Source organism: Mirounga leonina, unplaced genomic scaffold (genome assembly GCF_011800145.1).
Source record: "Mirounga leonina isolate KUSES-001 unplaced genomic scaffold, KU_Mleo_1.0 Mir_101737, whole genome shotgun sequence".
Lineage (NCBI taxonomy): Eukaryota > Metazoa > Chordata > Mammalia > Carnivora > Phocidae > Mirounga > Mirounga leonina.
The window spans coordinates 1-26,719 of record NW_023270191.1 but is presented as its reverse complement, the minus strand read 5'-3'; the positions used below and the strand labels follow the sequence as shown (position 1 = coordinate 26,719).

The window sequence follows — 26,719 nt, the reverse complement described above, 5'->3', positions numbered from 1 at the left end:
CCTAATGGGAGCTGTCAGTAGGGGCCCCAGGAATACCTAAAGCAATTCAGATAACAAACTGCGGAAACGACGGTGACGGCGCCCGGCAGAGGCACTGAGTGGGGACCGCACCCCAACTCCCCTGTGCCCCGTCTGCCTGGAGGGCGGAGGCCTGTGTCCAGTGAGCACACCGCTGCTGTGTCCCCCAAACCAGACTCCAGAGACACCAGGCCACTCACTGCTCCAGAGCCAAGGTCAGCCCACTGCCTCTTTGGAAGAGCGCTCACTGTCTCCACCTACAGGAGCCCAAACCCCTCTGCTCACTTGTCACCTTCTCCAAGCGGTCCCCTGACCACTGCGGCCACATGGCTCCTCCCTTCTCTGAAAGGCGGAGGCCTTTCCCAGTGGTTCCTGAGTCTTACCACCCCCGGAGCCCTGCAGTCCCCAGGGACAGGGACAGGTAGCTCTCGGGCCGGGCAGCACTGGCCCAGCATAAGCAGCTCCGTGGGACTCGGTGGAGCTGGTGACACCCCCGATTGCTGGCTGCCATCTTGAAAGGCCCTCGGGGCACACAGGTGGCCTGGCAGTTGCCGTGACTGCTTCCAGGGTCGCCCAAGCTGGTCCGACTGTGAGTTCTCCACCAGCAACTCAAGGACACTTGCAATGGGGCCTGATACAAACTTCCAGGAGTAAAATATATCAGTCACAGGGATACAAAATCCAGCTACAGGGAACGTAGTCAGTAATGCGATAATAACTTTGTGTGGTGGCAGACGGCAACCAGACTTCCTGGGATCATTCCATAAAGCGCCAAAGCGTCGAACCCGCGTCATCCACCTGAAACGCACACCATACTGTGTGTCGGCTGCGCCTCACCAAACGGACTAACTTCATTCTGTGGGGCCTGAGCTGGGACCTTCACGTCCAAACATCTCAGCCCCCTCACGAGCACAGGCAGCTGAGGGACGAGTCAAAGCCAGACAGGGACGCTAAACGCCGCTGAGCCAGTGTGTGCACGGACGGAGACGCGCGTGAGACTAACACACGTGTCTCCACACGGACCTGCCAGCTTCACGTCTCAGCCTCGACGGGCATCTCACGCTTCATCTCCAAGTCTGGCCAAGCCCTGGGGACCCCTTCTCACTCAGGCAGGGTCTCACGCCACCGCTATGCTCCGTTCTCTTCGCGCTTCTGTTCACACTCCCACTCGTCCGACAGGAAAGACCCCCGCCGCCACGCAGCTCAGCGGGGGCAGATGCCGCGGGCTCTGCTGTCACGCTCTCCCCTTCTCCCTCGCTCCCCACAGAGTCCAGCAGAAACCAAAAGGGAGGGCGCGGCCTTGGAATGCCCACCTGGGAACGTCTGTCCAGTGAGAAAGGCGCTTTCCCTCCCCTGCTGACGTGCTGGGTCACTTGTCAGCACCGGATATGTAGAAACTCGCCATACAGTTATAATTCACTTATGTAATTATTTACATAACTATTTCTGTAACAATGAAGAATAAGCATAAAGACAACTTTTTAAAGGAAACATTTTGTTAAAATATTAAAACATCTCATTAAAACAAACTATTTTTAAGGAGAACTTACCCTTTCTCATAGATTTATACCATTCTGATCCTCCATTAAATGGAGCACAGCAAGATTTCCAGAGACAAAGTGACTTCTCCTGGCCCAGAGCCCCAGCTCCTCCTCCATACCTGCTCCCAAGCTCGGGCCACCCAGCCCGCAGCGCGGCCTTCCCCGCCACGCTCACCAGCTCAGCCTCTCTCTGGGCCCCCACTGTCCTCGAGGGCACAAGTCTGAGGTTGACTTGAAAAAGAAAAGGCATGACGGAAATACTGACCTGCCTCTCGAAATCCTGCACCTTCAAATGATGAGCCAGGACTTTCCAACAGTTACCACCAAACAGCAAGTTTCAGTGGTCAGCTAATTTTCGTATTTAAAATATTCTGACGCCATAGCCTGTCCTTCACTTTACTGACTCTGCCACAATGATCTGCTGCCCCTTCTCTTCCAAATGGATTGCCAAACAGCGTTTTATTGGGGATTTCCTCTAAAAGGCAATTGGAAGTTCCTGTAACACAATTTATAGGTGCATTGTTTCCATTTATTTTAATTTTATTTATAGCCTTCTGCCCAGAGCCTGTTGGGCCCAGGCAGCTATAAATCAAAGATCACAGCCCAGCGCCGCTCTGTTCCTCTGCTGATGCTCAAATAGCAGGGAATTGTTTGGTAAGCTCTAATATGAATACTAATTACTTTTCCAATCAGACCATGGGTGTGAACTCACTTAAAAAACTGCACAAAACAAAATTTCATTATATACTAGATCTTGAACCACAGGACACTAGGAATGTCCGACGTGAAAAGGAGCGTGGCCTGCTGCAGGGGATGTGTGCTCTGTACCCCAAGCGTGACCTTGGGGCAAGTTCCTTGACCTCCGTGAGACTCCATTCCCTCAACCATGAAACAAAACGACGGCCAAGAGAATCTACCCAGCAGAGTTTGCTGGAAACCAAGTGAGAGCCCCTGTGGGACTCCCAAAACAACATCCCCCACACAGTAAGCCCTCAACGTCGGGGTCTGTCCCCCATCGACACGCAGGCAGCTGTCAGCCCTCTTTGCCTCGCCCCCGCCTGTGCCGCTGGGTCACCTCATCCACCACCACCTCGATCCTCACACGGTGACCAGCTACCCGGTGCCGCTCCCCTGCGGCCCCTCACCCCATCGGTCCCCACATCCTGATGACACCACCTCCCTCTGAGACACCTCTCAAGTCTTTCTTCCCCACCCCCACGAGGACAGTGTGACCCTCACCACTCCCCGCCTAGACTCACCCTGAATCTAGCCTCACCCCTGCATACTACCTTCCCCACTGCTTCCTAAAATTTACAAACAGGCTGGCTGGCAGACTGTATCGGAGTTCCCGAGGACTCACTTCCCTAGGAAGGATTATCTATTCCTGGGTGAAGAATATATATTCAAGGGTGAGGCTGGCCTTGGCCACATGCCACCCTCTGGCCCACGGAACGTGAGTGGATAGGACACACTGTATCCTGCCAAAAGCTTTAGGAGGCGCTGGGAGCTTCTGCCAGCCCCTCGCTTCTGCCTTCTGTCGTGACAGCCCAGACAGAGACCGCACTTCCAAACTAGGGCCTGGGCTGAGGACACACAGAGCGGCCGGGAGCACAGCCGCCCTGCAGCCGCACGGAGCATGCAGCCGTGGGACTTCCCAGCCCCGCTGGAGAAGGAGAGGGCTCTGTTCCTGCCCCTGGAACATCTAGTGGAAAAGGACCAAGGAGCCGTCAGAACACGTGAAGGGCCCAGAAGAGCACAAACCAACACCAGCCTCTGGCTCCTCACTCAGGCTCCTCCGAGGCCCCGCGGCCTTGTGCTGCCCTACCTTCTGCCTCTCCACCCGGGCGCCTTCCCAATTACTCCCCCAGCCTTCAGATCTCATTCCTGGCCCAGAAGGTGCCCCTCCTTCCCGGGCCAACCGAGGTGGCGGTTCACCCTACAGGCCCGGCCACACAGCACATCTCCTCGGCAGTTACCCGGGCGCTTGAGGGCCCACTGCTCCCACCCCCAGCCGACACCCCAGGGGAGTTCCCTCCATTGCACGGAATTCACACGAATGAGCCCTAACCCTTCCCACGCTCCACTGTGATCACCTGCGACCCATCTGTCTCCCCGTGAAGCAGGAGCCTCTGGACTCCCTATGCCTGGCCTGGCAGAAGCTCACCACGTACTTTACTGGAAGAAGATAATCAAAAATAATTTTCACTATTAATAAAAGGGCTCTTCTACCTCTCAAGGAAGATGGAGGAGACAATAAAAAGTTAAAATGAAAATAGGATTTCTCTCTCTCAAAAAAAAATCAGCCACATTGGCCAGAGCAAATTTAAAATCTCATTGAAAATCACAGTAAATGAAATGCTACATACTAAAGATCAGAAAACGGCTCTGCGAAATAGATTTCATACTTTACTATTTGGTTTAGGTAACGGGGATAGAATTTTCAAGCACAAAAGGCCCAAATCTAGAAAGTTTTAATGACTTCTGATACAATTGGCACACATAAGAAAATTCACATCTCACTAATTCAATATATATTTTATTGAGGAAATAGCCATGAATAAATGGGAGAAAAGAGTGTACTTTACTGAAGTATTTAATAGTTTGATCCAGAAGGTCATTAAAGTAAAGGGACAAGCAAATGAAACCCAGTGGCCTGCACACAGAATGAGCTCCGGGCCGCCCGAGAGACGGATGGAATGCCGGGAGGACGGGCTGCGGACTGCGACAGGGCCAGCGCCACAAATGGTGTCAAATGACTTACAAAGAACCAAAGCAAGAAAAGATCGGTGCTAAGAGTAAGTCAAAACAGGCAAATTTAAGTTGATAAGGATAAGGAAACATTTTCATGTAAGTTGACGGTAGTTCCTAAATTTGACAAGAGTACTGTGACAAAACAAGGATCAAGAAATTCATTTCAAAGTAGTGAGTCACCTGGCTGCCTCTTGAAAATGAAAACACGGTGTGCCTTCTGCCGATTCCCCACCAACACTCCCTGAAAGCCCGTTTGGCTCTGGCCCCAGCGAGCCAGCCCAAGGCCTGAGGGACTCAAGGCCACCAGAAGGGCAGCGAGCCTAGGGCTCGGAGCAGGCTGGGCCAGGCCCGGGGAAGGGGCGGGCCGGCCCACTGGGCCAGGGTGGCCGGGGGGGGTCCAAGGCCAAGCATCCAACAAAGTGACAGACACGGGTGAGCCGCACAGCCTGTGTGTCTCCAAGGCCAGCTTCACAGGCGCCACTGTGATCCTCGTGATTCATGAACGTTCCCACATTCCCATGTCGATCCCCCACTACCAGCCAGCTCCAAAGAGCCTCATTATATTTGAGCCTGCTGTGACCACAGGGTGTGCAGAGAAGAAAGGGCTGGTGCCCGGAGAAAGGAGGAGGAGGAGGAGAGCACGGGAGCCAAAGCCTCCATCAGACCCACAAACGGCGTAAGGAAGTTCCAAACAGCTCCAGTTCAAAGCACGGCTAATTCACTTGCTGCTGAATCTCAGAGTGTCACCCATACGTTGTCACTTGCAGCCCTACAGCAGGATTATCACAAAGGAACAGAAGCCAGATTAACCTCCCCAAAGCATGGTTCTAATCAGTCCACTCCCCTACCCAAAACCTTTCCATGGCTCCCAATTACCCAAGGAATAGTCGACGTGTCAGAGTCTCGGGCCTTGGCTGCATCTGCACCGATTCCTGGCTTTTACTGATAAGGAAACTGATCGAGTAACTAGAAGGTCACACGGTGGCAGGATCTGAACCCAAGATCTCAGCATCTCCTCTCCACAGCCCATGTTCTTTCCACTGCGCCATGGCTGCCTCACGACCACTTGCCTCGGTTCCAAGGTCTGCCCCGCCTGCACTGCCAGCTTTCCTACCGCTGCGTTCGGCAAAGACCTGTCAGTCCCACAGTGCGGCAGGCTGAGCGCAGCCTCCCCAGATGCACCAGGCCTCGATCACGGCCGTGCTGGCGACCCCGAGACACTGACGTCACCCCCACAGTCTCTAGGAGGAACAGGTGCGTGTGCTCGCACCCAGCTCCATCGGGGCTGGCCGTGAGGCTTCCTCAGACACGCAGACATCAAGGCTCAGGCTCCCCCTCCACGCCCCCTCCCTCGACGCTGTGCCTGTGCTCGACCCTCCGCCAGGGACAGCCTCACCCCATCTCCAGCTACTGACGTCACACCCATAAGACAAGACCCACCCACAAACGCTGGGCCTCGGGACCCTACACAGCCCACATCAAGGACACATCACCTTCCAGCATGGGACCCGGTACTTGACCACCATCTATGAAATGTCTGATGGATGAATGGCACGATGAGGGGGCCGTGCTTGCTTTCACCTACAGCCCCTCTGCTGCCCGACCACGGAGTCTGTCCCCCGCCATCCCCTCACAGGCCTTCCTGGCAGCCCATGATAGGCACCTTTCCATGGTAGCCTCAGGGACGACCCAGTGCCTGCACGCGGCCACAACAAGCTCATCCTACATCCGGACGCCCACTGCCCACCATCCACAGGAACGTGAGGTCAGCTCAGTGCCCCGCACTCAGGGTGCCGGGTAACGAGTCATGTCCTGAGCCACAACCAAGTGACCAGACACAATACACAACCCAGCATGGACATGCTCCCTGGGGGCCAAAAGCCACGAAGGCCCAGTTACAGGTCACACCACAGCCTGGGGATGCCAGTAGCCCTGCCCCACCCCCTTGACAGCAGTTTAGGGATAAAATCTCCCCTCAAGATCAACCTTGTCCTCCACAGGCCAACCAAGAAGCACCAAGAAGCCCAGCTATGAAGGTGGACACACAAGGCCATGAGTAGTGAATGAGCAGCCCAGGTGCACCCGTCACCTGGGACACACCATAAAGCAAGCGCAAATCACCTAACATGCACAATAACCTCATCCAACAAACACCTGCTGAGCACGCTCAGTACGCCCGATCTTACACAAATGGCATTAACCTGAACAAAACATAAGGACAAAGGATGTAAGCCTCAAAGAAGAGATGACAGGATCACAACCAAGGCACATCATCGGGAAAAGTGAGCGGGCGCGCCAAGGGCAGGGCAAACCGTGCTGCAGGGGTGGAGGGGTCCCGCGCCTGTTCTGATTCAGTATTCCCTCTTTCTCCACATCGTAAACTTCTGCAACAACCAGGGATTTGTAGGGAGGACAACAAAACTGAAGGGTTTTATCAGTACTGCACAAAGACCTTTTTCCCAGAGAAATCATTTCGTTCCAAAGGACCGAAATATTCTGGTATGGAGAAAGATTGTAAGCGTGCAGTCCCACGATGAATCACTCATCACGGCCCGTGTGGGTCCACCCCAATGCAGAGATGCCTCTGCCCCGCCATCAGAGCACCGTCCACACACACGACATGGGGCATGCGGGGCAGAGGGGACCCCTGGAAGCTCCCTGCGTGCACCGCAGGAGCTCTGCAGCCCTGTGAGGGGCGCTAGCTTACCTCTCCCACCCTCAGATGCCATCTGAAGACTCGTCCAAGGTTCCTCTCATTCGTTTGCCTCACGTCCACGACAGGGACCCTGGATAGCATAAAAACAAGCCAACACTCTATCGTTCCCATGTCCCAGGACCCTGGCTCGCTATACCAAGCAAGACCAAGGCCCCCACAAGAGGCAGTTCAACAGAGGTGCAGGTGCACGGACTCTGGAGTCAGAGCCGCTTCTACGCAGGGGACTCACTCTGAGACGGGAAGACCGCTAGCAACCTGGGCCCGCTGTGAGGGCTCCGTTCACCAGAACGGGCAGTGAGCTGGCACTGACAGGGCTCTGGCAGGACCAACTCTCGGGGCGCTCAGTCAACTGCTATCCAGGAAGGAAAGAGCCTCTTGCCAGCCCCCTGCTGGACCACTCGGTTTCCGCCGCCCACCACCGTGCCCCTCACACACGGCTCTGAGCCTCTGGAGCGATCCTGACACCAGAGATACAAAGTGGGCCCAAGTACTCAGAGGCGAGCAAAAGTCACAGAGCTGACGTGGCCCTTTGTCCCAGAGGTAATTCCACCCTGAGTTCAGTAACACCTCACCACGGAGCACTCCTGAACAGGGGCGACCCAAGGGTCATGGGAAGAGCTCTCTCTCTTCAGCTGATACAAGAATTAAAAGCCCCAATTTTGTTAATTGCTGTTATACAAAAAAAACTTCTGATGACTAAATTTCTGGTCATTCTGCGGCACCAAGAACATTTTAGGTGGTGGTTAAACAACATCGTGAATGTCCTGAATGCTACTGAATTGTGCACCTCAAAATGGTTCACTGTATGTGACGTGAACTTCGCTGGATTTTAAAAAAAGAGTATTTTCCTTGAAAATGCGATGATCGTTATGCCATCTGACATTTGTGAATAAAAAGATGGCTGTGCATATACACTAAACACCATCTGCTCTCAGGGGCCCTGACACGCACCAAGTGAGAACAAGAGCACGGGAGAGGAGTGAGCGCACTGTGTTTGTATTTCACAAAGAAGCGGGGGAGGAACCTGTCTGCACACACCCTCGCACGGCTACCTGACCGCACACAGCACTTCTGAAAGCAGAGGACGAGGAGGGGGCTGCTGGACCGGGAGGGAAAGGACACTGATCTGTCATCACGTAAGCCCTTAGCAACCAATGGCCATTTTAACACTGCATAATGTAGCTTTTTCAATTAATTAAAAAAAAAAAAAACAACTAGTAAACAGAAAATTAAAATAAATATTACCAGTTCCCAAACTTTAGGCAAGAAACCCTTGTGTATGTGTTCTTACCCCTCCCCCCACCTCCAGAACAGCAAAGAACGTTAGTGTAAACTGTTACGTATTTTGAATCCTTATATTAAATGTCTAGATTTTGATTAGACACATAAATTAAGTCCTGATTTAGAAAGATATGCAATTTTAATAAAAATTTTCAGTAAACGTCATTTTCAAAACATTATACAGCCATTAAAAATGATGGTTATGAAGATTGTAGCAACATGGCAGAGACTTATGACATAATATTAACTGGAGGAAAAAAAGATAAATCCATCTCTATTCTCACCGCCTCTATGGGGAAGAAAAAGGTTGGGGGAAGGAGGCAGAGGGAATAGAAGGTGACACAAGTCAGGAGGGCAGGCCCACGGTGGGCTAGGTGCTACACTAACCACTTACTGCAGATTAGCTGAACAAGCCTCCAAAACAGTGTGGACACAAAGTGTCATTATAGCTATTCTACAGATGAAGAAAGTAGAGCTCAAAGAAGCTTTAAAAAAAAAAACAAAAAAAACGTTGCATCCACTGTGCTAGTGAACAGCAAAGCACGACCAGGACCTCACGGGGCGCTCCCGCTTCCCGTGCCCGTGGTCCCCCGGGTGTTGAGGGTCAGTGGCGGGCGACAGGCGGCCAGCATGGCTCTTCACCTTCTGTGATGTGCGGACTCTTCCTTCTAGAACCCCAGACAGATACACGGGTTACACCGTGGGTTTAAAAGTGGGTTAAGGGGCACCTGGTGGGCTCAGTGGGTTAAGCATCTGTCTTTGGCTCAGGTCATGACCCCAGGGTCCTGGGATGGAGCCCTATGTCGGGCTCCCTGCTCAGCGGGGAGTCTGCTTCTCCCTCTCCCATTCCCCTGCCTGTCCTCTCTCTCTCTCTCTGTCAAATAAATAAAATCTTAAAAAAAAAAAAAAGTGGGTTAAAAAGATATCCTTACCTAATTTTCTTAGAATAACTTATCCCAAAAAAACGACACTGGTTTTTTTAAGCACTTTAAGCAAACGTGAACTTTTTCCCTTTAGGACCAATCTGAACATAGTCTAAGATTTTACCAGAAAGCCTTCCATTTATATTAATCTCAAGAGCTGGCTAAAAACCAAACCAAAGCCTTACCGAGCACCACTGTCACTCCTCATAGTAAGTTCAGGATAAAGGTGCTTTTCCTCCCTCCCTCCACAAAGCCCACTGTGATCTTTATTCTTGCTAGCTGACTTAAAGTTTAACTTCCTCCCCGTGTTAAATCCAGCTGTAATGCCAAACGGGATTATTTTTCATCTCTCAAGCCTTGCATTTCTACTCATTAGACATTTCTTCTTATTTTCTTACTTCAACCATGGATGATTTAATCCTGTATGAAATCTCTAACAGGGACTTCTGGGCTCCTGGTGTGCGCAGGGAGCTAAGCGACGTGCGTCCGGGGCGAAGGACGCCAGGTGAGAAGTCCAAGGACCGTGGGTGCTGCTGGCTCCGACCTCAGGTACCTCCTCCTCCTTCACTCCATCTGTCTCCTCATCTACAAAACCGAGATCACGGGGGGGCTGCCAGATCCATCTGTCACTTAGGGTCAATACCAAACCAGTGAGGTATTTTCGTGGCACAGAGCTTTACAAACAAAGGCCACCATCCTCACAGTGACCAAGGAGTGCCGTGTCTCGTCAAGCAAACGGCTGCCACAGACAGCACCTGGAGCCCCCCAAATCCCTGTGTTAAAGGCGGACTCTCAGCGGGATGATGTTTGGAGGAGGAGCCTTCGGGAGGTGAGTGGGTCCTGAGGTTGGAGCCCCATGAATGGGATTAGCACCCCTACAAAAGAGACCCCGGGGAGCTCCGTCTCCACACCTGCCATGGGAGGACACAGCAAGAAGGTGCCATCAGTGAGGTGGGTCTGCACCAGACACCGAATCTGCCGGCACCTGGACCTTAGACTTCAGTCTAAGAAATCAATGCCTGCTCCTAGAAGCGCCCAGTCTGTGGCATTCTGTTCCAGCAGCCGGAATGGACTCAGATAACAGTACTGTCACCCCTACGCGAGAGCTGTACTTCTTCCCTTTAACGTACCGAAACCCAGAAACCCTCAACAGCTCAGAAGCCTCTCAAAGCCAAGCAGCACCTGGAGCCCAGAGCTGGGCGGACACATGTCCTCGGCAGGGGCTCCCAGGTCCACGATCACCACCAACATGTCCCTCGCAGGCCGCCAGGCCGCCATTCCAGACCCAGGGGGACCCACCTGCCACAGATACCACCTCCCCCACTGGGGCTCCCGTCACCTCTCCCTCGGGCTCAGGGGGACAGCTCACCATTACACCCAACGCCCCCAGGGGGTCAAAGTGCATCAGCAGCTTTTCCTAAGTTAACACGTGTTGACTGCCATCCTGAGCCTGACCTTCTTCTCAGTTCCACGTAGCAGTTCTCATGATCGGGGGTCATTCTTTACTTTCATGAGAGATTCCAAGAAACACAAACCATCTCCAAACAAAAATATCTTTTTTTTTTTTTGCAGTTTCCAGAGCTAGACACTTGGCTTGCAATGGTCTGTGGCCCTTCGGAGTCTCTCCGTTTCTGGGAACAAAGCCGGACACTGCTGTTTGCCTGTGAAATTCACAGTGTGCCCATTCGCTCCCTCCACACCCGATATTCCACAAACGTGCAAGGCAATTCATTCTCTGGGTCTTAGACCCCAGCACACAGCCCCTGACCTCAAGGAACTGGAAATCCACTGAGGTGACACAGACCCTCCAGTCTACCTGAGTGGCAACACAGGTGGCTGTCTCCCCAGTATCCATCTCATCCCTCTTCCCTGCTACCAGAACCCCAAGTTCAAAGTGCCAATGACTGAGCCCACATGAGAGACTTACTTGTCAGGATCCCCTGCAGCTAGGGATTGACATGGGACCCAGCTCTGGTCCTGATGAGAATATAGACGCTGTGGTGGCCTCACACGGGATGATGACCACCATCTCATGGCCACGACCTTAGACCCTTGATGACATGGCAGTGACCAATGCCTAACGGATACCTACCCCGGGCGTCTGGCTGAGAAAAATAACCCCTATTCGTTTAAAAGTCCCTGAGTCTGATCTTCTGTTACCTGCAGCCAACATGAACACTCACCAGCCCCCCTCGACACGAGGCAACCCACGTCAGCCAGTGGAGCAGAGACGCGGATCACCACCACAGGGATGCCCTCCAGCACTGTTTCCCAAGACCGCGCCCGCAGCAGTCGCCGGTCCCTGGAAAAGGAGGGCAGGTGACTGACCGTCCAGAGGGAAGACGGGCGTAACTAACCATCGATGAGAGGCAGCAAGTTCCCGGAGCAAAGTCAGGAGCCCAAAATGCTGCAGAGAGCACGGGGCAGTGCCCCCTTCCGCGCTCCCCCTCCCCACACACAACGCAGGCTCCACAGTCTCCCCCCACTGCCCAGGCACACACAACACCCTAATCTACAAAAGGAAGTACCAGAGACAAAAGACAAACACGTCAAAGATTGATTTTTAAGACTGCAACTTTAAAACCGTAAAGGAGACTCACATTTTTTTAACATTCACTTTTAAGATTATGCACAGAAAACCATCATTCAACAGAGCTCCCTGAAGGAGCCCTGAAAGGTCTCCTAGCAAACTGAGGGTTTACTCAGATTCTGAAGGAAATCCTTCCTTTCACCGAATCACGCTCGATCTGGTGTCTCTCCAGCTGACTGCTCCTACAGGCCGCTCCAACCCCGCGGCCCTGGCGAACCGCGGCGCGCTGGCGCTGGGCCCGCGGGTCCCCGGGACCCTCCTGCTCCAACCCCAAGGCCAGGAGGCCGCCGCGGGTGCGGCTGACACGACGCCGAGAGCCCCCCCGCCGGAGCTCCGAGGGCGGGCAGGACGCATAGACCGCGGCACCGCAGCGGCAGTTTTGGTTTGTTGGTTTTATCATCTTTCCTGTTTCCCTAAGTTCCAACAACATCCAACAACATCTCTAAGTTCCAATGCTCGCAGAAGCACTAGGGTGAGAAAATGAAGCAGAGGAAGGAATGTGCGTGGGCCCCCCACCCCCGGGCACGGAGGAGGGGCGAGAGCGGGGCCCACACCGGGCAAAGGCTCCGGAGGCAGGCGGGTGGGTCGGGGGCGGATGGGCAGAGATCGGAGAGAGCACAGGGCACGAACACCATCCGCAGCGAAAGGAAGCACAGTACGCCGCTGAGCCATCGTCTGAACGTTAGGAATTACTCGCTGAGTAATTGCTTTTAGAGAAACAAAACCAGAGCTGGAGGACTGTGTTCCCCGAGGAAGAGGAGACGTGTCTAACAGTTGCTCAGCAACACCAAGGACAAGTGTCTACCACGGGACACTCCCTGGGCCAGGCACCGAGGAGGCAGCAGCGCCCAGCCCCCCTGGAGGGATGGGGCCACAGGAACAAGCAAACGGACAAGTGGGCAGAGGGCGAAGGGAGCCCCGCAGGGAAACAAGCCGGCTGAGGAGGGAACGAAGAGGGTAAGGCGTTCTGGGGCAGGCAGGACGTGCTGCGGCCGCCCACGGCTCGAACAGGAGAGCTGCATGAGCAGCGGACGTGTGAGCAGAGACCGGGAGGAAGTGAGTCATGCAGAAATCCAGGGCAGAGGGACGGCAGCGCCGAGGCCCTGGGCACGGACGTGCTGGTATGTTCTGAAAACGGCGGGACACAGCGAGGGGTGGAGGGGAGAAGAGGAGGCCAGAGAGGGACCAGGCAGGTCCTGCGGGCCTTGAAGGCTGTCATGAGGCCTATGGCTGGCCCCTGAGTGAAAGGGGAGCCCTGGATGGCTTTGCAAAGTAGCTGATCCGGACCTCACTTCCAAAGGATCACAGACGCCACATGCAGCACGGCCCTGGGCACAGGGGTCTGCCAGGGGCCCAGTGAGGAGGCCACTGTCACCAGGCGGGAGGTGGTGGCTTGGGGCAGGGCGTGGGGCAGAGGTGCTGCCCATATGAAGCCAAGGAGCTGCGGTGACTGACGGGCGGTGGGGGTGTGAGGAGACAGAGGAGAGCGATGGGAAGGGGGAGCCGCCGTGTGCAGAGACGGATGGCACAGCAGGGCGCGGGGTCAGGGGGAGAAACTGGGGCCTTGGGAATTCAACTCAGCTGACACCTTTAACCCAGAAACCACCTTTAAAAATAGATGACCTGATTAAGAACAAGCTCCCCTCAGGTATGTTCCCGAAGAAAGGTGCCTTGCCCCGTGTCCCTGCGGACTTCAGAAAGATGCTACAGGGAGAACCAGACACAGGGGCGCTGCAGGAGGGCCAGGTGAAAGGTACAGACACGGATGGGACTGGACAAGCCCAAGAAGCCTAGACCCACGGGCTCTGGCCAGCCGGCCACGGCCCATGTCACAGAGAGGGATGGGGACCCCACGGCGGCCCGTGTCCTTGCACCTGGTCACACGGTCGGAGAGTGCTGCTCAGCGCATGGACATGGGGACCTCGAGAGGCGGGGGCCATGAGAACAGCACCAGCAGAGCCCTGCGCCTTCACTCCCATCCCAGCGCTGGCCCCACACCTGGGCTGCAGGCAGGCTCACAGACTCGGGCGGTCTCAGGCATTCGGCAGCCCTCTTTTCGAAGCTTCTTTGTTTCACTAAAAGTACCTTTTCCTCAAACCACAGAAATGAGATAACACCGGGCCTTCGAAAGACACCTGCCCGGGGTTCCTGACAGCCTGAGTGGGGCATTCACGACTTTTCCCCTCTTCACACTCCTAGTTACTTCCCAAAAGCCCCACTGGAGCCACAGGGTAAAGAACCACACTGTCCACACCTCGGATAAAAAGGGGAGCCAACGAGAGGGGGTGGGATGGAGAGAATCCTGAGCAGAGGGAGACAAGGGGGGGCGGCAGAGAGGCAGGAGCAGGAGGGAGGGGAGGCGGGGACAGGCACAGAGGCCAAGGGGGGAGCAGGGGCAGCCCTGGGGAGAGGAGCGGAAGGAGGGGGAAGGTGGGGGGAGGGAGAAGAGTGGGAGAGAGGGGCAGGGGAGGAGGGAACAGGGGCAGAGGCCAAGGTAAGGTGGGGGGAGCAGGAGCAGGGGAGGGGTGGAGCAGGGCAGGGGAGAGGAGCACCCCTTCCCAGAGACCAGCACCTGGCTGGCCAGGCCTGAGCGCTGAGCACCCAGACAGCGGCGCTGCTGCTCCAGGAGCGGCATAAAGCACAAAGACCAGCTGGTCCTCAGTTTCCTCCCTGGGGCCTCTGCTGTTCAGGGGCTCCCAGTGACACCCGGGATTCAGGTCCAAGGGCCAGTCCTCCCAGGGAGATCCCAGGAAAAGTCGGAGCTAGCTGGAGCTCTCACCTTCCAGCTACCTGGAGCCCACCCGGCCCTCAGGGCACCCGAGCGGGCGCACACACCTCCCGCAGCGCGGGGCGGTGGTTACCCCTAGAGGGGGACGCTGGGTGCAGCTGCCCACCGCCCGGACCCCAGGGAGCAGGAGTGCGGCCACACGGCCTTCAGAGGCGTCCCACGACGCCCAAGACAAGCCCTCTGCTCCAGGCTCTCTGACAAGGCCCTCGGGAATGAAAAGGGCCCCTCCTTCCTCAGGACCCCGAAGAGCATGGAGAAGGCCGGAGCCCGTGTCCTGAACCAGCTCCCATCCCGCGTGGCCCTCACTGTGGGGCCGCAGGGCCCGCCTGCTGAGCCCAGGACTCAACCTCCTCAGCCGCAGACCAGGCTCAGCTCCCACCTGGAGCAGATGACCTGCTCATCGGGGCTTGGCGACAGTCTGTGCACAATCGGACTCGCCTCATCCATCGAATGCTCTCACCTACCGAGCATCACGGCTTAGCCCAGCCGACCTTAAACGTGCTCAGACGCTCATGCTAGCCTACGGCTGGCAAAACCAACCAACACAAGCCGAGCCCACACTAAAGGGTTGAATGGCTCATGTAATCCACTGAACACCGTACAGAAAGCGAGAAGCAGCCTGGGTGCCCGCGTAGCGCTGCTGACCCTCGTGATCACGAGGCCGACCAGGAGCTGTGGCCGCTGCCCCGCACCACGGGAGAGGAGCGCCCGCGGAGCACTAGCCCGGGGGAAGATCCAAACTCAAAATTCCAAGTACAGTGTCTGCTGAACGCGCACTGCTTTCACACCGTCATAAAGTCGAACCATCGTAAGTCGGAGGCTGTCCGTGTATATAAACACATCGTAGCCACCACGGAGTGAGGACCCAGAATGGCAACACCGTGGAATTATTTGTCCATACTGCTTTCCCCAGCTTTGTGTAACAAGTCCCTCTCTCTCTGTGCACCAGAAGCCCCCTCCTCACAGCCCCGAGGCTCCCACTGTGCCATCTTGGCCTCCCTTGCTCCCCAGTCTAGCCAGCTTTGTGTCCAACCAGCTGCCAGCCAACCCCCCCCCCCCCCCGCCCGCCGGCCTGTCCTGCAGCCCCCGGGGAAAGCAACCGCCTCACCCACCCACCCCCAGCCCATACCCTCGGGCCCTTCCCCAGTCTACTCCCCTACTTCCTTCCCTGCCCTTCCATCCCTCCCCCTCTGCACTCCCAGGGGCTGCCCGCGGACCCAGCCCCAGCCCAAAGCTGCTGGAGACACCCTGGCCAGAAATCTTCCACGGCCCTTCCTTCCACAGAGGAGAAACCCTGTTTCTTCCAGATGCCCTGTGCCAAGCTTTGCTTCCCTGGTTCCAAACCTCCCAGAGGCTTCATGGTGAGCTCCTTCTTCTGGCCTTCAGAGCCCTCAGGACCTGTCCTTTCCTGCTTGCTGGCCTCTGCCCCCTCCCGACCCCTCCCCCGCCAGGCCTGGGCCTCAGCAGCTGCTTCCAGTCCTCAAGCACTAGCCCTGTCCCAACACCGACCAGCCCCTGGGAGGCTCCGGCCCACCTTCAACTTCATCTTGAATTAAGGTGCCTACTCCAAGGGTCTTGGCTGATGGCTCAGCTACAGCAGCACCCGCCCACCGGCTTTGTTCCCCATGTGCACCTTAGCACCTTAGCACCTTCTGTGAGTTTCTGGAGTACTGAGTGTGTGTGTATGTGTCCCCACCTGTCTCCTCACACCAGAACGTCAGCTCCTGAAGAGCGGGGCCCGGGGTTCTGGTTCCCTGTTTCTCTCCAGTGCCTACACCAACAGCAAGTGCCCAACGAATCCCGGTTGAATGAGTAAACCCTGTGGGCGCTTTCCATAAATCACCTCTGGGTCACAGGATCCTGCAGGGTGGGCCTCATTTCCCCAGTCACCTGCTGAGAGTGGATTGCAGAGCCAGGGCCTGGCGCCAAGGCTGGACTGCCTCCTCCTGCCACGCGCGCGATAAAAATGAACGCCCCCAAGTGTCATTTTCTTGGGCTTCAAAGTTTGCACGAGTAAATACTGAGTCAATGCTAAGAGCAGAATGAGCTGTTAAGTTCTATTTGCTACTTTCATCCTCAGGCTCATAACAGAGCACAAGCTAAACAAAGAAAAACAGCTCTCCGCCGACGAGATGACATTCAGCAGGTAGAATCATTTCTGTGGGCACTTCTCACATCAGTGATTTGCTTCTCCAACATTGGCAAATATTTGCCACTTATGTCTTTTATGTAACGTGGAGATAATATATTCCACTGTCTTCCAAGGCTATCTTAAATTTAAATGCCTTATAAAAACAAGCAATTTACTGGCTGTGTTTTCTCCTGCCACTAAATACAAATCCAGTAATTGTTTAACTTTGAAAGCTTTTTGGTGTGAGATTTGATACTTAAACAGAATGCAAAAAACAGAAAACACTCGTAACGGCACCAACCCAACAAAAGAATCTTATTTTTACATGTTAACCTTTCCTCCTGCCCGTGCATAGCCGCTTTCCCCGTGAGTCCTGAAAGCTTTGTTCTGAAGTAGGATTTTAATGTCCACAAGTTAGTCCACTGACAAAGGCCACCAGAAGACTAACGGGGGCTCAGCTCCTGACCCAGAACTGCAATTCCTATCAGTGTATCTTGTCTTCACCAACTACCTCCGTGCCCCCTACTGTCAGAAACCGCTTAACTCAACCAAGAGGACACGTGCAAGCCGCCTTGACTCGGCAGTGACCACAGCGACCACGTGCATCGGTGCTCTGAAAATCAAGGTAAGGGGTAAAGAGGCCAACGCAAATGAATCAGGCAGATGAGTAGCACTGTTCAGCGTTCACTGTGTGCTGGGCCCGCTCCTAAACACTCCGTATGCATCCCCTCCCCGGGTGTGCCCCCTCAGCACAGCCAGCACCACTGGGCAGGCAACCGAGGACCCCAGAAGCACTCCAGGCTTGCTCCAGTCACGGGGCTGGAGAACACCGCCCCGCACTCCCAGCCAGCAGTTGTCCCAGAACCTCTGCCCTCCCCACACTCTGGCACCTCCCCACACTGCCTCGGGGCACAGGTGTGTTGGCAGGCTGGAAAAGCAAGTGGCCAAGGGACGGGCTCAAACCCCACGACTAGACTCCTTGGCGCCCGATCCACCTGACTTCCCAGCATCGTGGTGAGATTTCCACCCCAGCTCCTCCTCTCCCTGACCCACGTTTCGGGACGCTCGATGCCCATCGCTAGTCACCAGCGCGGGGTGAGGATCACAGGTCCAAGCCCACTGCCGTGACACAAAGTTGGGAAGAACCGAAGTGCCCGTCGGAGGGGCGGTAAAGGAGTCCCAGGCGCACAGCCCGTGCGGGCCGCGCGCGTCTCTAGCGCTACCACGGGAAAGACGCTGTGAGGTTTAACGTGGGGGGCAGAGCGGCACCACCACGCGTGGGGGGAAACATGCACAGATGCACGGACCCCGAAGCGCCGCTCCACACGCGACTTCTGAGCTACCACAGAAGAGTCGCGTCCGCCCCCCGTCCCCGTGCAGGACCTGACAGCCGCCATCTCGCCAGTCATCGCGTTCCCTCCTGAACCTGAAGGCCAACCCACCCCGTGGCCTCCCGCCACGGTGACAGACAACACAAACCTCATAGGCGACATCCCTGCCAAACGACCGGCCTGAATCTCATCAGGAGGATACGAGACACCCCCGCTGAGGGGCGCCGCACAACGGCTGGCCTGCCCTCCTCAAACGCCCTGGCGCCCGGGAACACGGTGCACGCTGGGACCCCCTTGGCTGACGGGGAGGACGGGCGGGGCGACACACTGCGCACATCACTGGGGCGACTGGCAGGAAGAGAATGTGCACCGCGGATGAGCTGAGCGCACCATCTCGCTGTGCAATGTTCTGACGGTGTCTCTGTGCTTGGGAAACAGACAGTGGTGCTCTCAGGGGTCCAGGGGTCCAGGGTCTCCAACGGACTCAAACGGTTCGGGGAAAGCACGCAGACACACAGGCACACACACAGGATGAAGACAGGACTCGCCTGTACCGTTCTTGCAACTTTCTTCTACATTTGAAATTACACCAAAATAAAAAGTTTAAGATGACACGTGCATCGTCATGTGCGTGATCTGACCCCAGCGCCCTCAGCAGCTCAGCGTTAAGAGAACGAGAGGCCTCCCTTCCTGTCCCTGGAAGAAGACACCTGGAATCACGCGAAGGAGGGAAAGCAGGCCTGGGGAAGAGGAGAGCGACACGTTTTTACCGCACATCCTCTGGTGCCACGTGACTGTGTTACGTGTGCGTGAGCAAATCAATCAGGAAAATGAAAACGCAGAAACTCGCGGGAAGGAACCCTTCTGCACCCACAAGGGGAGCAGCATCCTCAGGGACGCGGCCTATCCTTCAGCTCCGTGCTCGCTCCGCCTCCGCCCGCCTCCCTGCTGGGCAGCCCAGCCGCGTGCCTCACGCGCCACCTGCTGGCGGAGGGGGCACTGCTGCTGAGGCGCGCCAGCCCTCCGTGCCACCCTGGCACCCACCCTCCACCATGCGTGATCTCGTGACCGCGGCCACATCCCACCTTCCGGAGAGCCCCCGCAGCCAGCAAGATGCCCGATGCAGCGTGGCACTCCGCAAAGATGAGACGTACCGAGGAAAGGACGCGGCTTCGAGGGGAAGCCCAGCAAATGGACTTGGAGGCGAGCACCCGCCTCAGAGTCTGGTGGCAGAGCGGCCCCGCGGCCATGGTGACCCCCGAGAACCACACTGCTGACTGTACGGCCCCCTGCTGGCCCGCCCACCCCAGCCCCGCCTGGGCTCCCGGGGTGTTCACGGCCTATCCCACACTTTACACCAAGGAAGGTGTAAAGTCAGCAGCACTCAGGACCCCGGTCACCAGCTCTGTGTCCCCACGAAGACTCTGAAAAGCAGGGACACCAAGCTGGCCAGTCCTGTGGAGCAAACCAGTTCAGCCCCAAGAAGCCAAAGGAGTTCAATCGGAGCATTAAAAAATAGAACAGAACAGAAAATACCGGATCAATGGCCCCGGAAGCCCATGACCAACACACAGCTGAAGTAAACCTCAAGGACAAATGGCTCATCTCTGTGACTCGCGCAGGACGGCACAAACACATCGCCCTCTGACAAAGTAAACCACACGTGGGGGCGCAGGTGCACGTGCCCTCCGCCAGCGGGGGACTCACCGAGGTCTGTGTTCGGGCCGGCAAGGAGCTGCTTGAACTTGTCGAGCCGGGAGGCCTCTCATTCACTTAACGCTGAGCTGCTGAGGGCGCTGGGGTCAGACGTGCCACCCACGGTGGCCGCCACCGAGTGCGGGAGAGACTGGGACCGCTGCAGAGGAGCAGTGTTGCCGGCGCTGTCTGGGGAGAGAGCGCGCAGGGGGTGAGGATGGCCTCCTGGACCCCCCCCACGGCCCTGTTCCCCAGTAAGAAGGCTCCCACCCGCGCCACCTGCCCTTCGGGAACGCCACCGTGCCACAGCCATCCCCTCCTCCCGTAACCGGCCAGTGCAGACCCGCGTGACCGGGGCAATAAAGTGAAACTAGTGAACACCCAAGAAGCCCACTGGCCTTATTGGTAGAGCGTTACTCCCTGGGAAAACAGACGTGCCTCACACAAAAGCAAAACGACAACCAGAAAACTCCAGACCCCCCCGGCTCCCCCACTGCTAGCAGGCCTGCCCAGGTGACACAACCCAAGGATCTGCTGGTGCCTGTGGGGCTCACCTGGGCCTGAGCACAGAAGGAAGCCACCGAGCCACACGTGGAGGAGCATGAAGCCCACAAAGGCACTGCACCCCTTGGATCTCCCCAAGCCCCATGAGGGAGGTGGGCAGGGACCATCACGAAGAGAAAGCACAGGAAGCTAGAGCGCATGCAAGCAGGGGAGGGGCAGCAGGCTGCAGGCCTGCCCAGCACCCCCCGCCCCAGGGCACCACCTACCACCACGCACAAAGGCCCACCGACAGGGACACACAGGGCCGAAGTGAAACCGTGCGTTAAATCCAGGAACCCGGACCAGGAAGAGCCACAGAAAAGAGCCCAAGGCCCAACACCCACTCAGAAAGAGCCACCAGGGACCAACGAGGGGCCCACAGGAACAGGCAGCACCAGGCTGTACACCCCCAGGTCTAAATACCCTTGAATGGTCACATCTCCCAGAACTGAAATTTAAAGTAGAGGAAAAAACCAACTCCAGGAGATGGGGCGGGAACCAAACAAAGTGAAGAAAACATGCCGGCTCCTGGCCGCCGCTGTCAGACTCCCACCGACCCCCTCCTTCCCGCAGAGCTGACTCATTACCCTAAAATCGAGGCCCGGAAAGGCTTCACACAGAAACCCTCAGGCTACAGAGGAGCAGTGTCTGGCCCAGTTAAGCTTCCAGAAAAGCCTGGAGAGGTGGGCGTCGAGGTGAGAGCAAGTCCCAGCCCCTCCGCAGGGCTGACCCCTCACTTGCAGGAGGTGTCCCCACCGGCCTGCCCTCTGGGAGGCCCGGGGCAGCGATGCTCAGACCCCCTCCTCCCCGCCCTCGGAATCTGCCACTCCGCTGTGCGTCATGATTCCTCAGGAAAGACGATGGGCGGGAGGAGGGATTCCTCGTTCTAACGCGGAACCAAACGTGCTGAGTTTTACTTCTCCGCCATCTTAGAGAGCATCCCTGTGATTTACTCCGACATGTAAGGACCACGTCGTCCTGAGCAGAGCACACATCCGGTCCCCCTCTAAGATGGGACGGGCAGGGTTTGCAAGGCACAGTGATGCCCCCTGCCCCCTGAGGAAGCAGGAAGGTCAACAGCAGGTCTCCCTGCTACTGTAAGTGGAAAACACATCAGTGTCCCCCTCCGGGGCAGCCAGTGTCCACCCAGGACCCACTTGCAGCTCAGTCCCCATCAGCGATGGACAGTCCTCCCCAGCCACGCCCACTGAGCCCTTCGCAGCCAAAGGCGCAGGCTCCCCATTACGCCAGCGGCACCCTCGACCAAGCAAAGGGCATCTGACTTCAGATACAAAGGTACAGATACCTCAGACGCTGATTAAGAAAGTCAGGACAGTCGAAAGGTGAGATGGTGTAGGCTTGTAGACCCCTTGCAGGCCAGGATCATTTGAGGACTGCACTGAGGTTAAGGTCGGCCAGGCAGGCCTAGGCCAGGAGGAGAAAATGTTCTCTTCCCCTTACCTCATGTTGCAAGTTCTAAATGCCTGGATCAGCAGGAAGTGGCTCTTGCCTAGCTTAAAGTGTATCTTTCTAATCAGAAGTGTTCTTTCTAAAGACAAAGAACATGTTGTCTCCAAAGGAAGGATGGCTAAGAGAATTCTTTATTCTGCAAGCATAAGCAGGATGTATTTTGTTCTTATTGCATTTCGTGTATATTTCACTTCACAGATGTTGGCTTGATACATTGTTATGTTTATCTCATCTCTGCGAGTATATAGCTATGTGAGAAATAAACGGCAGTATGCAGTTGCAAGTGCTGCCTTTGCTCTGCATCCCCTGTGTCCTGGTGATTTTCGTAGACCCTTACCCAGGGACCCCAACGCACTAGACGTTGACAGAAAGGTAAGCAGGAGGCGCGGGGAAGGCCAGCCTGAGACCCCTGCTGCAGCATCCCGGAACTTTCAGGCTGCCATCTACCCAGGGCTGAAGGCCAAAGGCGAGGGCAGCCAGCAGGCCCTGTGGACACTGCATGGGGTGACGTGAGCTCCCACGGTGGCGCACCATAAAGGGACAGGCACCCGACACAATGCCGGCAGTGGGAAGGGCAGGCAGCACTCTGATCAGACTGGGCCCCGTGAAACACAGCGTCCAGGCCCCAGAAACACAACTCCGCTCCGAGGAGCACAGTCACATGAAATGGCACTCACAGGTCCCTCACCTCAACAGAGGCCTGGCCTGGCCCTGGGCCGTGGGGCCGGTGCAGGGACAAGAGTGGGGCAGAACATGGAGGAGGGGAGAGCCCGCGGTCACCAGGCCCTGAAGACACCTCAGTTTAGCTCAGCAACATTCACGTAATGACACAGGACCCCAAAGGGAAACAAAGGCAATGGGACATGGTCCCTGCCTTGGGGGAACTTGCAAACCACGTAGATGAGGTGTGCAGTCAGCCAGCCCAGCCCACCCGGCACCTCCCCTCGGCTGGGATGGCCCCACCTCCTAAGCCTGGAGCCTCACCCTACCGGTAACCTTAGAGACATCACCTCCTCCCTGAAGCCTTCCCTGACACGTCCTGGCCCTCCTCAACAAGACTGAACTGGGACTTCTACCCGTGGGTGCTTCTGGGTCCTGTCCATCACTCCAAGGCTCCATTCCACCCAGGGAGGTGAAAGACTCAGATCCTTGTGTTTCCCCACTAGACTGCCTGCCAGTCAACACATCTGCGCCGGGCCCAGCCCAGTAAGAATGAGGGCTGACATGGTCGTCTTAGCGCCAACACCGAGTAAGCCATCCCCACGACTAACAGCCCACCAAGGGAACTGAACACAGGCCCACGAGTTCTGCGCACCACTGCCAGCCACCCGTGGGGTCGGCTCCCTGAGAGGCCACCTCGGGCTCCAGAGCGGCCCTCTCCCCCTTGGCACTGTGCACGGTCGGGCCAGAGAGTCCCCTGGGGGCCAGGCACCCTGGTCTCTGCCCACTTCATGCCAGGAGCACACACTCCCTGCCCCAGATGTTAACAGGAAAGGTCCTAAAACAGGACCTCATGTCCCCTGGGGGCGGCATCACCAGCGAAGAGGCCCTGCTCTCTGTGGGGAGGTCAGCAGCTAGCAGCAGGCCCTGGCCTCAGACGCCCTGGACTTGAACCCTACCCCACCGCTCAGCATGCTGGGCGAGCCACGTGACCTCCCTATACCTCCTCCGTAAGCTCTCTCCTAGACTGGCTGCAAAGTCAGAGGGATCTGTTCATGACGAGGGCCCGAGACAGTCCCTGCCCCACAGTAAGCGATGGATAAACACTAGCTGCTATCATGAAATGAACTGCTCACAAAAAGCCTGCTCAGAAAGCAAAGGAAAGATGGTTGATGCGCAAGCGGGTGGAGGCAGAGGCAAACACAGTAATCGGCCCCTTCCCCAGCATGAGCCGCTTGGGGCATCCCTCACCTGGCTTTTACAGGAGGAGGCCACCCCAAGGCTCCCCACCCTGGCAGGATGCAGCCCAACTGCATACCTGGCCATGGGCTGAATGCTGTGAGGCCCCAAAGTCCGTATGCGCAAGTCCTTCCCCAGACTGGACGGTGTTAGGAAGAAGGGCCTCAGGTTTAGAGGAAGTCAGGAGGGTGGGGTCCCCTGATGGGATCGGTGCTCCTGAGGAGTCACGAGACAGCCTGTTTCCCCTCTCTAGTCTCCCCCATGTTGGGATACTGTGAGAAGGCAGCTGTCTGCGCCCCGAAGAGAGCCAGGACCCAACCGTGTTGGCCGCCTGACCTGACTTCCGGCCTCCAGAACTGGGAGACCTAACTTTCTGCTGCTCATGCACCATCGGCCTGTGGTGCTCTTCGCAGCAGCCCCACGGCCTGAGAGAACAGGAGCCTGCCCGCTCAGCCGAGATGGGCCCCCACCTCTACGGGTGCTGAGGCCCGCCCCCCAGCAACTGCTCAGATGGCAGGTGTCACAGAGGCTCTACCCAGGCCCCAGAGGCGTGGGGCACAGCAGAGGGCAGAGGAATCCGGGGCACCTGCCAACTTGAACAGGCACCCAGGCTGAGGGCACTGCCCGGCCGGGGCGCGCAGGCGGTAATCGGCATAGGATGCGTCAGTCTCGGGGAACCCCGACCCACTCGCAGAAGCCCTAACCAGATTTTCATTTTTAAACTCAAATACTTTGAAGTTCAGCCTAATTTGGAGAAAAATAGTTCAGATTCCAATATGAAAACTGGTCAAAGGAACTAATTCACAGCGTTCTCACCTACGAAGACGTGTGATGTTCCAAACATTAGTCAGCTCCCGGGAAGGGTTTCTGAAAACTAGACAGGGGGATGAACGCCAGCTCCGTGGTCCCAGCAGGGCAAGCTGAGGCTGCCCGATGCCCTCTTCTCTCCTCTGTAAACAAGGGGCAGTCCCCCTGACCCCCAGAGACCCTGGGAGAGGGAGGCCGTGAGTCCGCCGCGGTGCAGGCCGGCCCCTCTGCCACCAGCTCCCCATGCCTCACTGCCTCACCTCACTGATGCTCACGTGTCACCTTCTCAGTAGGGCATCTGGACGCTCTGACTGAAGATTACGCCCCAGGTCCAGGCTGCTGTCGCCACCTCCCACCTCTGTCTCGACCCAGGGCGCTTGTCTCCTCCCCGCACGCTCCAGGCCTCCTTACTGACCCAACGTGTAGGTCAGTGCTTGTCCCCCTCACCAGAACACACACTCCAGGCCAGGGACTTCCTGGGGGCACCCCAAGCCCTAAGAGCCTGACCCATCACAGAGGCTCATCAAATACTGTGTTGTTTTACATCACAGACACCCCCAAAAACAAAAAGCAAAGCTACTGAGAGCCGTCTCCAGAAAGGCTACTGAGCACCAGGCACGGGGTACAAGACATGCGCTGATCGCATCCTTGAGTGTATGACCTGGAGGCAGTCATTCCACACCCCAGACTCTGCCCCCTACAGACTCTGAGCCACGTGCAGGTGTCCCGGCGGGGGAGGGGGTGTCATTGGAAGCTGCCGGAGGAGGTGCAGCCTCTGAACGTGCAGTTGGCCTGGCCCCTGAGCTGGAAATGTCCCCCTGGGACAACCGGGGCACACTTGGAAGGGAGACACAGTCCCCTGGGGCCTGGTGCTCACTGTGGGCCTCTCACAGCCAGGCCACGAAAGCCACACACCACACCCTCCACCCGGAGGAGAGAAGCACTCAGCTGGGGACACAAAGAAAAGTCTACGGCTTCTCCTGCCTGGGAAGGCCTGTGGGCACGTGGATCACAACCTCAAGGTCTTCCAAGGGCACGAGCTCCTGTGGCAAAGAGGACGGAACGCCCGCTAACCTCCCGCACAGAGGGGACTCCAGCCCCTCTCCCTCGCAGCACTGCACGTCATCTCCTCGCGCCCCCGCCCACCTGCAGGACAGGATGTGTGGCTCTCGCTGACGGACTTCACCAGCCGGAGGTCACCGCTCGGGACCGAAGGAGGCTCTGCCGAAGGCTGTGGCTCCTGCTCGGGGCCCGGCGCCTCCTGCGGCTTGCGGCGCTCCTGCCGCTGGCTGTGGTTGCGCAGGACGCGGTGGGCCGTCTCCATGACCACGTCGGTGTTCAGGCTCTCGGCTGCCACGGCCAGGAGCCCGTCATCGTCCTCGCCGGCATCCCAGGCGTCGCTGGTGTTGCTCTCAAACTCCGGGAAGGTGCTGATGCTCTTGGCCTTCACGGGTGTGGCGGGCGCCTTGGGCGCGCCCTTGAGCAAGCTGCAAAGCAAAGGCAGACTTCAGCTGTCCCCTCGGAGGCTGGAGCGGACTCACCCCACGACCGGTCAGAAAGGAGCCCATGGATGAAAGGTGCACATTCAAGCTTCCAGTGTCAACTGAGCTGAGGGTGAAGAGCAAGCACAACCCAAAGAGGCATCCGAGAGAGGACTCCTGGGGCACCCAGGGGGCTCAGTCGGTTAAATGTCTGCCTTCGGCTCAGGTTGTGATCCCGGGGTCCTGGGATCGAGCCCCACATCGGACTCCCTGCTCGGTGGGGAGTCTGCTTCTCCCTCGCCCCCCTCCCTACCCCCCCACTCTTGTGCCCTCGCTCTCTTTCTCAAATAAATAATCCTAAAAAAAAAACAGAAGAGGACTCCTAGGATTCGGGGGCAGGAAGGAGAGGCTCTCGAGGGGCAGTACCGCTGAGCAGTCTCTGCTCAGTGACAGAAGCCACTCAGGAGGAACCCCAGCACCGCAGTCACGGCATTCACAGGGAGTCCCCAAGCCTCACACGGGCCAGTGCCCGCAAACCTCCTAAGGCAGCAGTGGGGGCGGCGGGGGCAGGAGCAGCTGTCCTTCGGCGTGCAGACGCGACACAGCACCACTAGAGCAAGAGCCCCCGCGGGGGGCCCAGTGACACCCGCCAGCACGGGCGGGGCTCACACCAGCCCCCTGCGTGGCTCTGGTGGAGGAGCCAGACGCAGGGGCAGAGCGTGCAGTGGAGGGCAAGGGAAGTGAGCTGACCACC

At 57.0% G+C, this 26,719-nt stretch overlaps 1 protein-coding gene across 2 annotated transcripts; it reads right to left on the bottom strand.

The window, feature by feature from the left end:
- Positions 1-18,585: 18,585 nt before the first annotated feature.
- Positions 18,586-26,556, bottom strand: LOC118013997 (TBC1 domain family member 22A-like). Of its 2 annotated transcripts, XR_004680169.1 has the most exons (3): positions 25,631-26,556; positions 19,156-19,954; positions 18,586-18,810 (listed from the first exon to the last, which is right to left on the bottom strand). XR_004680169.1 is itself a non-coding variant. In XM_035009966.1 (2 exons), exons 1-2 carry the CDS (start codon positions 25,806-25,808, stop codon positions 19,836-19,838), a joined length of 297 nt encoding a protein of 98 aa, XP_034865857.1. In that variant the 5' UTR covers positions 25,809-26,551; the 3' UTR covers positions 18,602-19,835. The 2 variants fall into 2 exon arrangements, 1 of the variants encoding a protein (XP_034865857.1); XM_035009966.1 differs by having other exon boundaries at positions 18,602-19,954; positions 25,631-26,551.
- Positions 26,557-26,719: the final 163 nt, after the last annotated feature.